The sequence below is a fragment of the Nakaseomyces bracarensis genome (assembly GCF_045282275.1).
Source record: "Nakaseomyces bracarensis strain CBM3 chromosome Unknown Scaff5_0, whole genome shotgun sequence".
Taxonomy (NCBI): domain Eukaryota; kingdom Fungi; phylum Ascomycota; class Saccharomycetes; order Saccharomycetales; family Saccharomycetaceae; genus Nakaseomyces; species Nakaseomyces bracarensis.
In genome coordinates, this window is record NW_027263965.1 from 709,039 (window position 1) to 727,040 (window position 18,002).

At 36.9% G+C, this 18,002-nt stretch overlaps 7 protein-coding genes across 7 annotated transcripts; 4 read left to right on the forward strand and 3 right to left on the reverse strand.

Moving 5' to 3' along the window:
* Nucleotides 1-230: 230 nt before the first annotated feature.
* Nucleotides 231-2,408, reverse strand: JHD2 (histone demethylase; the record flags this gene model as incomplete). The annotated part of the gene is made up of 1 exon (XM_071051317.1): nucleotides 231-2,408. One exon carries the CDS (start codon nucleotides 2,406-2,408, stop codon nucleotides 231-233), a length of 2,178 nt encoding a protein of 725 aa, XP_070908013.1.
* A 1,009-nt stretch (nucleotides 2,409-3,417) lies between these two features.
* On the forward strand, nucleotides 3,418-4,935 carry ATP2 (F1F0 ATP synthase subunit beta; the record flags this gene model as incomplete). Its single annotated transcript, XM_071051318.1, has 1 exon — nucleotides 3,418-4,935. One exon carries the CDS (start codon nucleotides 3,418-3,420, stop codon nucleotides 4,933-4,935), a length of 1,518 nt encoding a protein of 505 aa, XP_070908014.1.
* Nucleotides 4,936-6,151: 1,216 nt separating this feature from the next.
* IBA57 (Iba57p) lies at nucleotides 6,152-7,627 on the forward strand (the record flags this gene model as incomplete). Its single annotated transcript, XM_071051319.1, has 1 exon — nucleotides 6,152-7,627. One exon carries the CDS (start codon nucleotides 6,152-6,154, stop codon nucleotides 7,625-7,627), a length of 1,476 nt encoding a protein of 491 aa, XP_070908015.1.
* A 1,448-nt stretch (nucleotides 7,628-9,075) lies between these two features.
* Nucleotides 9,076-9,762, forward strand: RPS5 (40S ribosomal protein uS7; the record flags this gene model as incomplete). Its single annotated transcript, XM_071051320.1, has 1 exon — nucleotides 9,076-9,762. One exon carries the CDS (start codon nucleotides 9,076-9,078, stop codon nucleotides 9,760-9,762), a length of 687 nt encoding a protein of 228 aa, XP_070908016.1.
* A 479-nt stretch (nucleotides 9,763-10,241) lies between these two features.
* On the reverse strand, nucleotides 10,242-11,579 carry RNJ42_01155 (uncharacterized protein; the record flags this gene model as incomplete). The annotated part of the gene is made up of 1 exon (XM_071051321.1): nucleotides 10,242-11,579. One exon carries the CDS (start codon nucleotides 11,577-11,579, stop codon nucleotides 10,242-10,244), a length of 1,338 nt encoding a protein of 445 aa, XP_070908017.1.
* Nucleotides 11,580-13,041: 1,462 nt separating this feature from the next.
* Nucleotides 13,042-15,837, forward strand: LEU3 (leucine-responsive transcriptional regulator LEU3; the record flags this gene model as incomplete). Its single annotated transcript, XM_071051322.1, has 1 exon — nucleotides 13,042-15,837. The coding sequence occupies one exon, from the start codon at nucleotides 13,042-13,044 to the stop codon at nucleotides 15,835-15,837; it is 2,796 nt and encodes a 931-aa protein (XP_070908018.1).
* Nucleotides 15,838-15,931: 94 nt separating this feature from the next.
* SST2 (GTPase-activating protein SST2) lies at nucleotides 15,932-17,833 on the reverse strand (the record flags this gene model as incomplete). Its single annotated transcript, XM_071051323.1, has 1 exon — nucleotides 15,932-17,833. One exon carries the CDS (start codon nucleotides 17,831-17,833, stop codon nucleotides 15,932-15,934), a length of 1,902 nt encoding a protein of 633 aa, XP_070908019.1.
* Between the last annotated feature and the right edge of the window lie 169 nt (nucleotides 17,834-18,002).

Below are 18,002 nucleotides of genomic sequence, written 5' to 3' on the forward strand. Positions count from 1 at the left end.
ATATGATTACTTATATATATATGAATATATGTCCTTTAATTTTACTATTTGGTATTACTCTATCAAAGGACTATTAATCGTAGAAACATTAGAACGACCATTAAAGAAAAAAAATAGGATAAAAAAAAAATGGGTATTAGAAGTCATAGATGTTGAATTGAAAGATAATGTGGTCAACATTAAAAATAATCGTAAAAATTAGTATAGTAACAAGTGAGTTTTATTTGATCTCATTTGATACCGTCAAGTTTGTTACCTGATATTCTCAGGAGTTCATTAAGTTCGTTAAAATCTCTTATATATGCTATCTGATCCAGATCAGAGGCATTTTCTGGTGCAATGTTTTCTAAATAATGAGTAGCACACAATGTAGTTAAGCTTGGGTTTTTGTTAAGTATAGCCTTTAAGTCGTCAACTGTTGTAACCTTTGAAGTATCTTTAGATAATTTTCTTCTCTTAGAAGCTCTCTGCTTTTCTGTATTTGAATCGTGAACTACAAAAATAAATGAGCACATCGTACAGCATACTGAGCAAAAGAAACCCTCATCATCTTTTGGCAATGCTGAAAAATCGGGTTTCTCTCTATCCAGGTGTTGTAAGTGATCATTTTTGACTGTCAGTACTCTGTTCGTGAGCTGTAGCAGACTCTCTATCTTCCTACCTTCTTTATTAACGAATGTAAGTAATTCTTCATGACAATATCTCAAAAATGCTTCACTAATATCAGAGGTAATTGTACCCTTGACATACATGATTAATATATCAGTAATAAGCTCATACATATCAAAAACACACATTTTCTTTGTTTTCTGATATTCAGATATCGCTTGAATACCATATTTTAGCCAGTTTTCATTGGTAAAGTTTACAGCTTCATTGAGATTGTAGCCAGAATTAAACCCAGCATGGTAACATTTAGGGAAGGTAATGACATATTCATTAGGATGTTGTACCACTTTGTACCATTTGACCTTGTATTTCTTAAACAAGGGATCATATGGAGAAACTAAACTAACGAGCTGATGCAACAAATCCGGCTGCTTTTCAAAAAGATCTGGAGTTAAATCATGTAATAGCTTGTGAAAATTATTGCATGACTCATCTGGAATACTATACCACACTTTTGGTGCACCTTCATGTTGGTAGTTAGCACTTAAAGTATACTGATCTTCTAAATGCCAACAAAATGTTGAGAACTTTGAACCAACGTAAATCCAAGGTTTTGTCATACCTGAGATGTCTTTTTGCAAGAATGGCAACAATGAATTCTTAGCGTGAGGTAGATTCAAAAGGTTCATAGGATGTGTTGCATAATCTTTGTCATCGGTAGGGAACCCTGTAAGCTCATTTGGGTCTTCACTATGAATGTCTGCACCATATGGGACTGTAATAGTTTTATCTATGTTCTCAACCAAGTTCCAAAATTCCTTTTCAAGTGTATCAATATTAGGATTTGGGTCAGTAGCATACAACTTCTCGAAATCCTTCAAGGTAAAGTAATTATCACTGTATTTGAACCCATAGAAGCCGTTACCTAGGATACAATTATTACATATAAAATTACCGTGAGACGATTTTACGAGATCATCACTTTCTAAACATTTATTGTGGAAAATTTGGTTACATCCGTCGCAATAAGTTACCTCATCTAGTTCTTCTTCCTCAGGTACTTTTCTGCAAGCGGGACACCAGTCCTCCACGGAGTCCTCCACATCTGTTACACCTTCCAAGTTATGTTCTTCATGAGTCGAGTTGTATTTTGTATCATCGGCCTGGTTTTGATTATCTTCTTCTTCCTGCTGCTGGAGAGCAGAGTTTGGTATAATCTCTTTGTATAGCAAACCTGTGAACAGCTGGTCGGGGCTAGAGTGGCCTCTGAGTATGCGTTGTAAGTACGTATAGTAGCTCTGCAGCTCCTGTTTAAACAGCTGTTTCGCATCGTCTGCTCCCACACCATCAAACCCTTTCCACAACTTATTATCCTGCAATAATTTACTAGCAGGGGCTAAGTTATAGCCTTGCTGTTTCACCAGGTAGATAAAGAAGTCATAAAGGTACACATGGTGCGGTTTATGGCTGCTGTCCTCCAGGACAACGTAAGGTTTCCTTCTCTTGTTCTTGTAGTTGTTCCTCCTCGATGCTGTCTTGCTTAACTTATCGAAGTTATTCAGGTTTTGTATAAAGAAGAACCTAGCTCTGTTCAGGAGATGTAACTCATTTAAGTGCTGCAACCGCACTTTGAACCTAAACTTTTCTTTATTTAACGCTAACGAGGGTTGAAACCCACTTGGTGGTACCAACTTCAACATCCCATACCTGTTCCCTAGTCTCTGAATCCTGGGATGACTCAAATATTCAATAGGATTAGCAAACTCTTCCTCATTAGGATACACAGTAGGCACCTCCATTTTTTTGCCAGAACCTTCTTGTCTATATGAAAAAGAGGTATATAATGTTATTTGAATAATGAAATATGTAAAATAATATCAATTTTATATATCCATCCATTTAAGGAAGTAATTTAAGTAACAATGGGGGGGGGGTGTAAGCGTAAATCATATAGCTTGAAAAAAAAATTTAATATAAATTAGTAAGAAAAAAGCAATTACCTAAAGCCTTTCCAATATCAAATCGATGTTCCTAATATTACACTGATATTCTAATATTACTGTGCGAGGTACATGTTGACACCACCATGACAATTGTACTACATAAAACACAGCACAATCACAATCACAGCACAGCTCTGCACTGCCACACTGCTTTCAGAACTACGTCACTATCGTCACTCATCCGCCCATGTGATATATAATATAGTACGGAAGAGTGGGCACTATATACGTACACAACATACCACCACACGAACCAATCAGGATAGATCCATGTGACCGGGCACACACATCAACCGGGTAACGCAGCGGTAGTAAAAAAAAAAAAACCGAGGAGGATAGAGAGGAGGGGGGGGAGAGAGAGCATTGGCCAATAGGATCGCAGAGATCATTGAATTCATAGACACGGCCGTACAAGACAGCACAACGCAGAGCAAACGGAGCACCAGAAAGCCATAGAAAAATAATAAAAATTACTGCTACTGTTACTGTGCACGCACGCACAGTGAAGGAGGAGCGTTTTGAGTACTGAAGAAGACCCAAGGCCCCCGTAGCAGTAAATATCACCAACAGCACCAGCACAGCACAGTGAAGTGATAGTAAGAGAGAGAGAGAGAGAGAGAGAGAGAGAGAGAGAGACCAAGTCTTCTGTAATAGGCTCTTTATTGTCCATATTCCCCCTTCTCTTATAAATCTTTTATTTATATAAAGAAAATACTCTTGTGAAGTGTATAGTACCAAGAATAAGAGAGCAAATCTATTGTTAAGGACAAAAAACAAATAAACAAAAAAAATATAAACTAAAACAATGGTTTTGCCTAGATTATATGCGGCTCCTTCGAGTCGTGCTGCTTTGAAGGCTGCTAGGATGGCGTCCAATCTTACTTCTGTGAGATACGCTTCTTCTGTTGCTGTTGGTAAAGTTAGTGCTGTTATTGGTGCTATTGTCGATGTTCAGTTTGAAGAAGGTAACTTGCCTGCTATTCTGAATGCTTTGGAGATCAAGAACCCAAACGGTGGTAAGTTGGTCCTTGAAGTTGCCCAGCACTTGGGTGAGAACACCGTTAGAACCATTGCCATGGATGGTACCGAAGGTTTGGTGAGAGGTGAGAAGGTCCAGGACACTGGGTCTCCTATCTCCGTCCCTGTAGGTAGAGAAACCCTGGGGAGAATCATCAACGTTATCGGTGAGCCAATCGATGAACGTGGTCCTATCAACTCCAAGTTGAGAAAGCCTATCCACACTGATCCTCCTACCTTCGCTGAGCAGAGTACCGCTGCCGAAGTCTTGGAGACTGGTATCAAGGTCGTCGACTTGTTGGCCCCATACGCCAGAGGTGGTAAGATTGGTTTGTTCGGTGGTGCTGGTGTCGGTAAGACCGTTTTCATCCAAGAACTGATCAACAACATCGCCAAGGCCCATGGTGGTTTCTCTGTCTTCACTGGTGTCGGTGAAAGAACCAGAGAAGGTAACGATTTGTACAGAGAAATGAAGGAAACCGGTGTCATCAACTTGGAAGGTGACTCTAAGGTCGCCTTGGTCTTCGGTCAAATGAACGAACCACCAGGAGCTAGAGCTAGAGTCGCTTTGACCGGTTTGACCATCGCAGAATACTTCAGAGACGAGGAAGGTCAAGATGTGTTGCTGTTCGTCGACAACATTTTCAGATTCACCCAAGCCGGTTCTGAGGTGTCCGCTTTGCTAGGTCGTATCCCATCCGCTGTCGGTTACCAACCAACCTTGGCCACCGATATGGGTCTGTTGCAAGAAAGAATTACCACAACAAAGAAGGGTTCCGTTACTTCCGTCCAAGCTGTCTACGTCCCAGCCGATGATTTGACTGATCCTGCCCCAGCTACTACTTTCGCACATTTGGACGCCACAACTGTGTTGTCCAGAAGTATTTCTGAATTGGGTATCTACCCAGCTGTCGACCCATTGGACTCCAAGTCCAGACTTCTAGATGCTGCCGTCGTCGGTGAAGAACATTACCGTGTCGCTACTAAGGTCCAAGAAACTTTGCAAACTTACAAATCTCTACAAGATATTATCGCTATTTTGGGTATGGATGAATTGTCCGAACAAGATAAGTTAACTGTCGAAAGAGCCAGAAAGATCCAAAGATTCTTGTCCCAACCTTTCGCTGTCGCCGAAGTTTTCACTGGTATCCAAGGTAAGTTGGTCAGACTAAAGGACACTGTCGCTTCCTTCAAGGCCGTTCTAGAAGGTAAGTACGATGATCTTCCAGAAAATGCATTCTACATGGTTGGTGGTATTGAAGATGTTGTTGCTAAGGCTGAAAAGTTGGCTGCTGAAGCTTCTTAATCTACAGAATGATTGAAAATCGATATCACAAATATTATTTTTATTATTTTCAAACCATTGATTTCAATTTTTTTTTCTGTACATTTTTTAAAAAACAAACTCTGCCCCATTATAAGAAAATGCTGAAGACGCTTTGATGATATCTTTCGTTTACATTGGTTTTGATTAGTTTTCACAAGATAACTGAAGGAACAAAATCTCTTCCAGCTCTGTGAAAGATACCTTTATAAACAAAAGGGATTGAAAGCATTACTCTGTTAATATTTGGTCTTTGAAATTGGGGGTTCTGTGTTGGAAAGGTTTCTTTTATTCGTTCATCTGGTAAGACTTTCCCATTTTAGAGGCTTAGTTTTTTTTTTTTATTCGAAATCCAGCGAAACTGCGCTTTCCTATTGTTTATAGTATTTCAACCACTTGTTTTAATTCTATTTTTGTTAATATTCCATGAAGAAACAAGCGAATTGTTATGGATGAAATTTCTAACCACGAGACTCCGAAAATCCTGGATACACACTAGCCCACCCCTAATTCTCCACACTATCTTTCAAGGCTTTCAATTAAGAAGGTTGAGATATCCCTTCCATATTAAAGGACCACTAACTCAAACATTGGTATTATTTTAGCTACAAAAATCTGATCTCTTTCAGCAGTTCAGTTTTAGTTCTTCTTCATTTTCTTCCAATGACAACAAAATCTTTATATTCAATATTAACTCTACTATTAGAAAACCAAATAAAAAGAAAATAAAAGCTTACTATTAAAGAACATCTAAATCATATTATATATTAGGTATATATTTCGAAATAGTTTAGCTTCACATCAGTAAATAATAAAGAAATGAATTTCTAAAAAAACATATTATATTATCCATATAATTATACTCCATCTCCAACCTTAGTGATTTTAAGACTACTTTATCATTATCTGTAAATTTATTGTGCTTACTAATTTAATCACTGTTAATTATCCCATAATTTTTGTTAGCACAGAAAGATTCGGACAACTCGCTGAAATTAATCGGTACAAACCGATGAGCTTCAAACTTGTGTGTTAAAGACATCTTTTGTTACAATATATATGACAATACCAATACTGAACAATTATAATCAGAGTACTAGTGCATTTGTTGATGTATATGAAAATTTGCTCTATGAGTATCCATTAAGGCATAGCTAGAAGATTAGAGAGACAAAAAATAAAAACAAGGGTTATAAAAATGGTGATGATTCCACGATACTTCTATTCAAAACCGAGTGTAAGATCAATAAATATCATTAGAAAGAACCGTTTACTACATGACCTAAGGGCGAAGGTCTCATCAAATGCTGTTTTGGTATACAGCGAAGTGCCAAACAAGTCATATATTCAAATTAGGGGCCCGGATACTGTAGGATTTCTGAATGGATTGATAACATCTAAACTATTGCCAACATTTGTGAAAAAGAATCTCACAACAATAGAAGTTAATAAAGATTTGGCTCAAAGTGACAGAGCAAATGAGGAGGCACCGCTATTCGAAGAGAAGAAAGGAAACTGGGGCTTGTACACAGCTGAAGGTATACATGGCCCATACATATCGCGATTTGGACTCTATACTGCCTTTTTAAACGGTAAAGGTAAACTGGTCACTGACTCCGTAATTTACCCATCACCTACCATAATCGATAGTAATACACCTAAAAAATTCAGTAACTACCCTCAATATCTACTAGAGTTCGATAAAGATATCATTAACAGAATGTTGACTTCATTTGAATCACATAAATTGCATAACAAGATAAAATTCGAAGAAAACCAAAACATCAAAACGTGGGACTTTGTGTTGTCATTTCCTGGTTTGTCAAAAAATGACCCCAATCCTTGGATGAGTAATATATATGAGCCGCTAAGCATGATGAAATCAACAGAAGATTCAAATGAATTCACCAAATCGTTTGTATCTTCATTGTTCCCAAATACAAATAACAGCATCCTCGGTCTTTATATCGAACGTAGGACCGATTCTCTTGTAGAACAGGATGGAACCACTCCGCAATTCTTCAGAATAATAACAACTAATGACGTCGAAAACATTTTCGATGATTTCAATTCAGATGCTTTTCCATTTACATTTGAGAAACAAAAAGTCGAGAACGACTATTTCAGAGAAACCCGCTTAGCGCTTGGATTAATCAACGGTACTGAAGACATCATTCCAGACAACATGATGCCACTTGAACTGAACTTCGATTTCTTCCCCAATACTGTAAATAATGATAAGGGATGCTATGTTGGTCAAGAGCTAACAGCAAGAACATATTCCACAGGTATACTGCGCAAGAGACTGATACCCATTAAGTTCGCAGAGCCTCTCACTAGCGAGATAAGAAGCATACTAAAACAGAGCGAAAAGCTTCCTGAGATTGATATTGAATCAGCCACTGAAGATAGCTCAACAAATGAACCACAAATGGCCCCTTCACCCTTTGGAAACTCTAGTACATCTGGAACGATGAGATCGAGGAAGAAAGCTGCAGGAACGTTGATTGCTAGCCAAGAACACTATGGTATTGCCATGATTAGGACTGAACATTTCAAGAATTTATTTGATACGGATGTTCCCGCCCAACTTTACATAAAACTAGACACTGAAAAGATCATGATAGACGCTATTAGGCCAATGTGGTATGACCACTGGAAAACACAACAATGAAAGATTAATCCAAAAAAAATGCATCTACTACACATTCCCTCATCTTATTATTTATTTTATTCTACATTAGTCTATATTATTAATTCTAGAAACGCTTGTAAAATATACTAACCGTACAAATAAAAAAAAAAAGCATGTCAATATGAAAGATCACTCCATCTCTTGGCTAATGAGATTAAAAATATATCCATTTTCTATGTAAATCCTTATTTTCATTCACAACTATTAAACTAATATCTGGAAAAAAAGAAAAGAAAATTAAAAATTTAAAAAAAACTCCGAAATGTTACCCTCCTGATAAATAATTTGTGACTATTCATAATTAATTTTTTTTTCAAATAAACATTACACCCTAACACAAGAAGAAGAACACCAGTACATCCAAATATGGTGCTCATGGGCTTTAGAAGACCCTGCGCGAGAGAGAGAGAGACTGAAGAATAGAGCAAGAGAGAAAGATAAACCAGAGATTGTGGGGTGATCATCACGTGATCACGTATCCACTACTTCATATTCCATCTTACAGGAATCAACATACCTACGTTGGATGTCTATTGTATATATTATTAGTGGATGGCAGTTACCATCTTACCCGGCTAATATACCTGTAGTGCAAGAATCCATAGAGTGGTAATAGAAAAAACCATCTCAGAGTTTTCCCCGTACCACTAATAATCCGTACCCTCTTCTCCTCTTAGTCTATATCTCTCTAGCTACTCCCCAATCATCGAGCCTAAAACTTAACGAACCCAACCCGAGTTCTACACTTCCAAACCCGAGCCTAACATGAAAATCCGAGCCTAAAGCTACAAAGCACCACACGCCGTTGAGCCTAAAAAAAGAAGCTTCTGCCTAAGGAACACATTTCACTCTACCGCCCTTCCCCCCTCAGCCTAGCTGAGCCTAAGAACAAGAGCACGCTAACCCCCTCGCTCCCCTTTGCATGATCAGTTTTAGTATCAAAAATAGCCCTGGCACTTAGAAACCTCAGCAGTCCCAAAAAGGAAAAAATCTTGAAAAAAATTTTTGAAAAAAAAATTTCTGAACAAAAAAAAAAATTTGTAGCCCCAAACAGCATGAAAAAAACACAACGCTCGATGAGAGGACCGATGAGCTGTCCGCGAGTTTCTATGGACAGAAGGTCAAGATAGCGTAGTTTGTGAGTGCAAGAGGAATTGGTCCGTAGAGAAGTCCGTAGGAGAGAGGGAGTGAATTGGATTTCAATTTTTTCTCATTAAATTTTTTTGTTAATTTTTCAGTTTGTGAGAGGTTTGCTTCAATATTGTTGTTTGTGAGCTATTCGAAATATTTTTCTTTCTTTCCCTTCTCTCAAAAATTATTGAAAACTTAGTATTAGTGTTTTCTAGTATAATTATTTTTGAACAATATTCTATTGTGTAAATAGGTACGTATAGATTAAGAGGACCAAAACATACCCCCCCAACAAGATGTCTGACACCGAAGCTCCAGTTGAAGTCCAAGAACAAGAAGAGTTCGTTGAGGTTGTTGAAGAATTCACCCCAGTTGAATTGGCTACTGCCATCCCAGAAGAGGTCCAAAGAGGTTCTGCTGAGATCAAGTTGTTCAACAAGTGGTCTTTTGAAGATGTTGAAGTCAAGGACCCATCCTTGGTCGACTACGTCCAAATCAGACAACCAATCTTTGTTGCTCACACCTCTGGTCGTTACGCCAACAAGAGATTCAGAAAGGCTCAATGCCCAATCATCGAGAGATTGACTAACTCCATGATGATGAACGGTAGAAACAACGGTAAGAAGTTGAAGGCTGTCAGAATCATCAAGCACACCTTGGAAATCATCCACATCTTGACCGAACAAAACCCATTGCAAGTTGTTGTTGACGCTATCACCAACACTGGTCCAAGAGAAGACACCACCAGAGTTGGTGGTGGTGGTGCCGCTAGACGTCAAGCCGTCGATGTCTCTCCATTGAGAAGAGTTAACCAAGCTATCGCTTTGTTAACCATCGGTTCCAGAGAAGCTGCCTTCAGAAACATCAAGACCATTGCTGAAACTTTGGCCGAAGAATTGATCAACGCTGCCAAGGGTTCTTCTACTTCTTACGCTATCAAGAAGAAGGATGAATTGGAACGTGTCGCCAAGTCCAACCGTTAAGAAAGGAAAGGAGGAAAGAAGGAGAGAAGGTGTACAAGTATCAGAAAAGAAAATTCCAATTACTATATGGTCGGTTTTTTCCCTTCGAAATGTTGTTCCGAAATCTCATCTTTACTTTCAAAAGAATACTGGAAACGTCATCTTTTTTTTTCTTTAAATTCTGTACAATCTTTTTTTCTATCTTAGTTTAGTTTATAATCTAATACACACCATTACTATACAAAAAACAACAAAACAACAAAACAATTCAAACATTTCATTATTCCATCTCTTAAAAATAATAAAATAAACTGACATTTAACTCTAACTATATAAAGTAAGATAAATCGTACACAACAGTTATGTAAGCAATCATTGAGAGAATATTACTGCTCCAAATGCCATCAATAACGACTGGTTAAAATCTTTTTCATTTTAACATAACGATTTTAGTATATATAAATGCAATAGTTTACTAATTCATTACATAAATTGTTTTTCTATGAACATTGCTCTTTGATATGTGAGTCTATTGATAAGAACCAGAATGCTAGAATTGCGTCTGCAGTGATCACTAGACAACCGCTAATGATATAACAAAGCCATAAAAATCCTCTACTAGCCAGGACACCAGTAAATATAGGACCTATACAACGGGCAAACGTTTTCCCTATATTAACTATACCCATGACTCTTGTTAGCTCATTAGGTTTAAATAAATTTGTCAGAATAATTTGTCTGGGTGTGACGTCCATCGCCGTGGTACCAAAATGCAAATTTAGTAGAAAAATGGAAAGTGGAAGGTACCATTCCGCATATGGGATTAAAATAGACAGTATACCAGATGGTATCTGGACAGCTAGTGTGGTTTTCACTGGCCCAAGCTTTCTAGTAATAGTTGAAGATGGTAAGGTAGATGCAGCTTTAACTAGTTCTGATACGAAGAACAGAGCACCTAGAGCCAAAGGTGACATCAAAAATACTGTCTTGTAGTAGTACACCATCCATCCACTCGTCATGAATCCAGATCCTAGAGAGTCAATCATGAAAATTACTAAGAGTTTTGACAAAGTGGCCTTCGTTTGTTTGGAAAGAGCTGGCGCTTTCTTTACCTGGGTAGCATGTGCTGCGGATTCTACTAGAGGAGTCATCTCATCGTGGACAATAGCCTCAGGCAGAACATCGTCACTGATATGATCATGGAAGTGGCTGTCAAGCTCAGTTTTCTCAGATAATAAGAACATAATTATAACTTTCATGAAGGCAATGATGGCGTATAATCTGAAAACAAGCTTATAACTTTCAACATCGGAAGTCGCATAACCAAACGCTTTGACTAGCTTAATGAACACACCACAAGAGATAGCACCCAGAGCACCACCCATGGTCCCAACAAGACTATGCATCGCATAGACATCAGGTCTTCTATCATTGGAAGACAGATGTGCTATCATTGCTTCCTCGATAGACTTAAAAGGGCCCACCTCATCACTGGATGGCGAAATGACACCAATAATGGCAAAAAACAGCAACACATGGAAGTTTTCAGAATAACTGAACACAATCCCACTGAGCATCATCATTATCGAGCCATAGATCAGGACTCTTCTCCTGCCCCACGAGTCAGCGTACCAAGTCAACACATATGAACACAGTACATCACCAACTAGCGTCAGAGACATAAACAGACCTATCTTGTCCTCAGTCATACGTATACCACTCAATAGAAGAGTCAATACTTGGTTCGTCAAACCGTAAGACAGTAACCGCAGAAATACAGATGTCCATAGGAGCTTGACATCTCTTGGAGCACCAATGACGTTCTCTCTAAACCTCATTATACAAAACACATACAATTATTCATATAAAAAACAATATTAAATAGCCCACACACTATATATAAATAATTAAATAAAGTTATATATGTATATTTATATATATGAACATCTTATAGTAACGAAACCGTATATTACTTACTGTATGTGCCCAAGCTCATCGCAGAAATAACAGGTGAAAAAACTAGAAAAAAAAAAAAAATAGCATCTACCAACGATACAAAGAACTGCCCAAGCTGAATTGTGCAGTAAAACTAGTGGGAAAAACCATCACGTGATATATCAATTTAGCAAGTTAGATTTAAGATAGCACTACTTAGATCCATTACATGATTCTATTTAGTTAAATTAATATTTAGTATTGACATTCGGTGAGTAGATTGCTGTGTAAAAAAAAAACAAGAACAAAAAAAAACTGTTACACCTCAATTGAGTATTAACTAAATATACATTTGTTCATAAGTCTTTGATACCCTTATAATCCTAAGTTCTTAATGTCTCTCTACGTGTAATAGTTCTCAAAACGCTAGTTCGAACTTTCCTTGGGCGAGGTTGCTCTTTCAATGCATATTTTTTAATTTTTTTTTTCTTTATCTATTGTTAATCTCTCTATTTACACCGGTACCGGGCAATAGGAATATAAACTAAGAGAAGAAGTAGGGGGGTTGTAGAGAGAGGGATCGTGTGTGGAGGGGGTGGAGGGGAGGGCAGCATCATTAGTCCGAACAGATCTTCATAGCCAATGCTACTCCCTTTCCACTGTCTCACAAAGCTCTTTTTCCTATGTTTATTTACGTAATTATGATTGACTTTCGAGATAAAGTTGAGATCGAAATAAAATGGTTTTATATATATAAAATAGCGTAATCAATTTCTTGTATAGAATTGTTAGATCAAGACAGACGCATTATATGTAACAAGTTTGTTTAATATCAATTGTTATCTAATTAATTTCAAAATGATATTTTTAATGAGGGAGAATATAACGATAATGGCTTTACAACCACATTGACGGAGAAACCTCGTACGTACTACGACAGATGACTCTCTATCATGCTACCCGGAACTATTTAAAATATCGCTAAGACTCCGTATAAGATGATATACACTATTGACTGTGCTTTTTTTTTTGTTGGAACAAAAAGGGTCACCGGTTCGATTCTTGTAACGGCCATTTTGACCATATTTCTGATAAAATTTGTTTTTTTTTTCCCACGCACAGATGAAAAAAATAGCTTAAGTCTAAAAAAAAAAAATTTTTTTGATTTTGTTATAATGGCGTGGGTTTATCGATGACTTTATTGTTGATTTGTTACATTATAGGGTTAAAATCGGACTTTTGTTAGTAAAGACTACTGTCATATAAGAGCTTCTCTTCCATAAGACATATCAGAACAAAGAAATAACACAATCCAAAACAATTTTTATAAAGGTTTTTTATTCAACTTTTTGTATGCAATATTAGATGGAATCAGTGGGATCGGAGTTAAATACTCCTAATTCAGACAATGGGGACGTTATAAGTGTTAATACTGTGGACTCTAATACTAGACAGAGTTCTGAGACTCCAGTCAGTGTGACTGGTGCTGGGAAAGTACGGAAGAAGAAAGTTGCGTGTGTGGAATGCAGACAGCAGAAATCGAAATGTGACGCTCATGATAGGGCTCCAGAACCTTGTACGAGATGTCAGAAAAAGGGTGTTCCGTGTATCTTGAAGAGGGATTTCAGAAGAACGTATAAGAGAGCCAGAAATGAGGCGATTGAAAAGAGGTTTAAAGAGCTTACTGCCACGCTTAGTAACTTGTCTTCGGAAGAAATTTTAAGGAGGATAGAGGAGGAGCAGCAACAACTGTTGGACAATAGTAATTTTACAAAGGATAAAATCAAAAAGATGAAGGATGAAAATATGAAAAAGTGGAAACACGAAGACTTACATACTGCAAAACTTCCTTCTACCTCTCCAAACTACGATGATGATTTCGATTCATACTCAACGCAAAACGGACCCGTAAAGACAGACTCAGTAGAAATAGCATATCCCAAATTCACTGAAGAATATGTTTTCAAGGAACTCACGGATGAACAGCTCAAATGCTCTCCTAAAAGTCTAGGAGATGTATATGTCTCCAGTTCTGAAATATCCGAGCTGTTTCAAGAATTTGGAACAAATTATCACAAGTTTCTGCCAGTAGTAGATCTATCAAAAGGAGCAGAGAGAATCTATAACTTATCACCCTGCCTATTCTGGGTTATTTTACTCATAGGACTCCGGAGAAAAACAGGTGCCACTTCACTGATGAAAAGACTTTCTATTTTGGTGAAATCTGTGTTATCTGAAATTACTATATCTCCTATAATTAGATACACGCCATCTGATAAAGATGATCCTGTATTAAATGTGGCCTCCGTCTATTCTGTACAAGCATTCCTACTATACACGTTCTGGCCACCCCTTACGTCGTCTTTAAGTGCTGATACCTCTTGGAATACTATAGGTACCGCTATGTTCCAGGCAATACGTGTTGGGTTAAATTGTGCTGACTTTTCGAAAGAGTATGCCTCTGCTAACTCAGAATTGATCAATGAACAAATAAGAACTTGGGTTTGTTGTAATATCGTTTCTCAACTCATAGCATCCTCATTCGGTTTCCCAGCATTTACTTCTTTCGATCACTGCATAATAAACTCCACCAAAATAACTAACCTTACAGCTGTTGATGAAAACATACCATTACCTCTAAAACAATTAACCCACATCGCCAGATTTGAGAATCAGGTTTCAAATACAATTAGCTCAAATGGTACAAACGTTGTTGGAATCGTTGAAAGAGAATCCAAACATCCCCTAATCGAAATACTTAATCAACAATTAGCTCATTTAGAGCTAGCGCTAGAGGATACTAGAATCGATGACATACGAAGGTTTTCTCTGTTAGTAGCTAAAACACATCTTTTAATGTATTATTTCAACGATCCTCTTCTAACTGATAATTATGGGTCTGCATATCGAGGAACATTTTCTGTAAATAAAACCGAAGCTTTATTCGAAACGAAAAAAGGATTGATCAAAACTTATAATGCTGCTGTTGATTTTCTAGGTCATGCCCATAACATGTGGAGGTCCAATCCAACAATTGTAAAATATTTACCTGGTGTCTTTGTTTTAAACATCTGGCAATCCGCCTGTATCATCAGCAAATTAGCAAATTCCTCAATAGCTCCACTCCTTGACATAGGTAGAGGTAAGAAGTCTTACCAAAACGCTGTATTGTTAACTTATAGCGCATCTGTTTTAAAACATGACATGGCTTATAGGTCATCGGGCATTATGAAGAGTATTTGGAGTTTGTTTGCAAATATGTATGAATCATGGAGGAAAGACCAACATGGCAGAGAAGGTAACTCCAATCACATAACTGGGGACTTCAATCTAGGAGTCACTGTACGTTCACGTATGGCTGTTAGCATTTTTTTTGATTGTCTATATATATTAAAAGAGAAATGTGGCATGGCTAAGTTGGAAAGAGAGGCTAGAACAATTAATGGCGGTGAAGATAACATTGGTGAGAAAAATGAAGATGAAGATGACTATGATTCTAATATTAATGAGAATGGTGGAAATAATATCAAAGATAAAACCTCAGATTTACAAAGTATAAAGAATCCTGAAAGGAATGCTAGAAGAATTATTGAAACAATTCCATTAGACCCAAATCCTATTAATGCCGCATCAAGTAGTAGTAATGGAAGTTCAATTAATACACCAAATAGTAATGGCCATGAGATATTACACACAAACAATATACTAAGTAAACTTTCTCCTGAAAATGCTATTAACTCTAGGTCACTGAATAATTCACCTTTAGTGAAATCCGATAACAACACCATTGACTATGGAAAATCCTTGATTAAACCACCTGAGACTTCCATGTTCGAAATTGTAAAAAATCAAAAACCTCAATTGAACGGGAACTATAGAAATATCATGAGAGGAGAAAATAACGAAATTAATTTTAATAATACTAAATCACCTTCAAATCTTGCCCATAATGGACAGAACTCCAATAGATTTACTGCACCTCAGGTCGATTCCCAAAACAACCAGTTTATTGTACCGTTATCAGAGGATCAAATAAATACAACTCCTACAAATGACTCACCTAATTCAATCATGGCTAACTGGGACAACTGGGAATCTGACATGGTTTGGAAAGACGTTGATATCTTAATGAATGAGTTTGCATTTAATCCTACTCTATGAAATATGTGCTTCTATAATCTATTAATGACCTTTATATAAATTTAATGAATTGCTTTTGAACAACATATGTACTATGATTAATAGATATATGACTCTAAACAACTGTATGACCAGAGTTTAGGATCATATCTAAGACATCTACATATTTTTTTGATCTTTTGAACCTATCGAGTGAATCAGTTTCTAGAATGTTATATATAGAGTGGTTTAGCTCTGAAAAATATGGCCAAATATTTCTAAGAACTTCAATAATAGCTCTAAGATTAACAGACTCAGTTCGTCTATCTGATGAATGCTGTTCTAATTCTTGAAAGATTCTGTTATTGGAATAAACAGAACTACTTTGATGAATATGTGCTTTTTTTGGAACCTCGAAGCAAAAACCTACTCCCGATCTATAGCTTTCAGCATCCGCTATTTCAGTGGTGGTACTTTGGCTCTGTTTAAAACCGATAAAAAGAGATTCAATTTCATCCTTCAGTTGTGAGTTAATATTCACCTCTAGAGGTGAACCGACCATAACATAGGTAGAATAAATATGGACAGCTATTTCTAGAGCATTATGAGTCAATTTACGAATGTTTGTCTTGTAATATTTTTGCATCGACATTTTACTAGTCATCAAGTTCTCCGCAGAATTTGCGTCATCTCTAAGGAAACTTCTCAACTGTTCCATAAGCTTAAGGAATATTTTCAACTCAATAAGGATATTAAAGTTTTCAGAGCAGTGCTCTTCCTCAAGATGTTTTTTAAATATATGTCTTAATCCAGGTTCATTTAAAATATTTTCCAGCCTAATATTTGTTAAGGTTTTGCTCTCTAAATTAGAAGATGATTCAATATACGTGTTATTGTTTATTACAGAAGGAAGGTTATTTGTACTCATATCAGTGTTTTCAGACGGCCACCCAACTCTTTCGATCCCTTTCGGTGACAATTGGCAATAATTATCCTTACTGATAGGTGGCTTGAAACCCGAGCCAGAGTCTACTTTAAGCATATTAAAAAGTTCATATTTTATTAGCATGTGTAGAACTAAAACACCTTCATCAGGAGTCAAAACATCAGTACAATCCATTATCCATTGCCAAAGAGATTTAGTAGAAAAAGTAAAATCATTATATCTAAAAACATCTGCAACACCTTTACTTGATATTCGCACACCTTTATCAGAAACATAATACTGAACATGAGAATCAGAATTAGGATTCGTGAAATATTTATGAGCCAATGGTGATTGTCTTTTAATTGTCGTTGCTTCAGACTTTAATGGTGGTTCAGAAGAGTTTATTTCTGCCACTACGTCTGAAGTGGAGCTTTCTGAACCGAAATTGAATATATCATCGTCTTTATAAATGATTTTGTTTATAGGAGGCAGACCATCATGCGGCGATGATGGTGACCAGACATTCGGTATGGGGCCCATCAAATACAAAAAGAATATAACAATTAACCCTTCACTTAGCTGTATTTGGTCAGAACTCAAGTCTCTCTCAAAATTGAATAGTTCCATAGAGTTCAAGTCAGAGTATAAAATCGATGGCCTTTGCCGCAAGCCGATATTTAGACTAAATTCCTGTAAAATAGCGACTCCTTTTGGTGTAGGCTGAAGTAAGACTTTTTCTTTAGGCTGATTTCTAGTCCTATCAGCCGGAGTATAAAGTAATTTTGCTGCCATGAATTTACTCAATAAATCATGGGCTGTGGTTTCATTTATGCGGTATTGTATAGTGATACTAGCTTTATTCTGTAGAGCCTCTAAAGATAAATTCCTCATTGATTCTACCGCTTGGGTAACAGAAAAGGAATATTCGTAACGTTTGGTCGCAAAGGAAAATGTTCCTCGGTTCTTTTCGTTTTGGTTCACCCCATTCTGTAAATTAAGTGAAATAAGCATTAATGAGTAAATTGTTTTCAATTCTTCAGAAAATATATTACCCGATTGTGACCTCTTTAAATTAGAGCTTTTGATGTCAATTTTAGTATGTCTATTCATCTTAAATGGCTAGTGAAGTATTCTATCACTTGTAAAGATCAGCATATAAGTTAAAGATAATTTCCTCCATTTTTTTTTTAGTGAGAGGTCTTTCTAAGTGACTAGTAATATTTATACCACTCCATATGACTAAATTGTCCCTCGGTAATTACTGTTTTGAAGGTGAAAT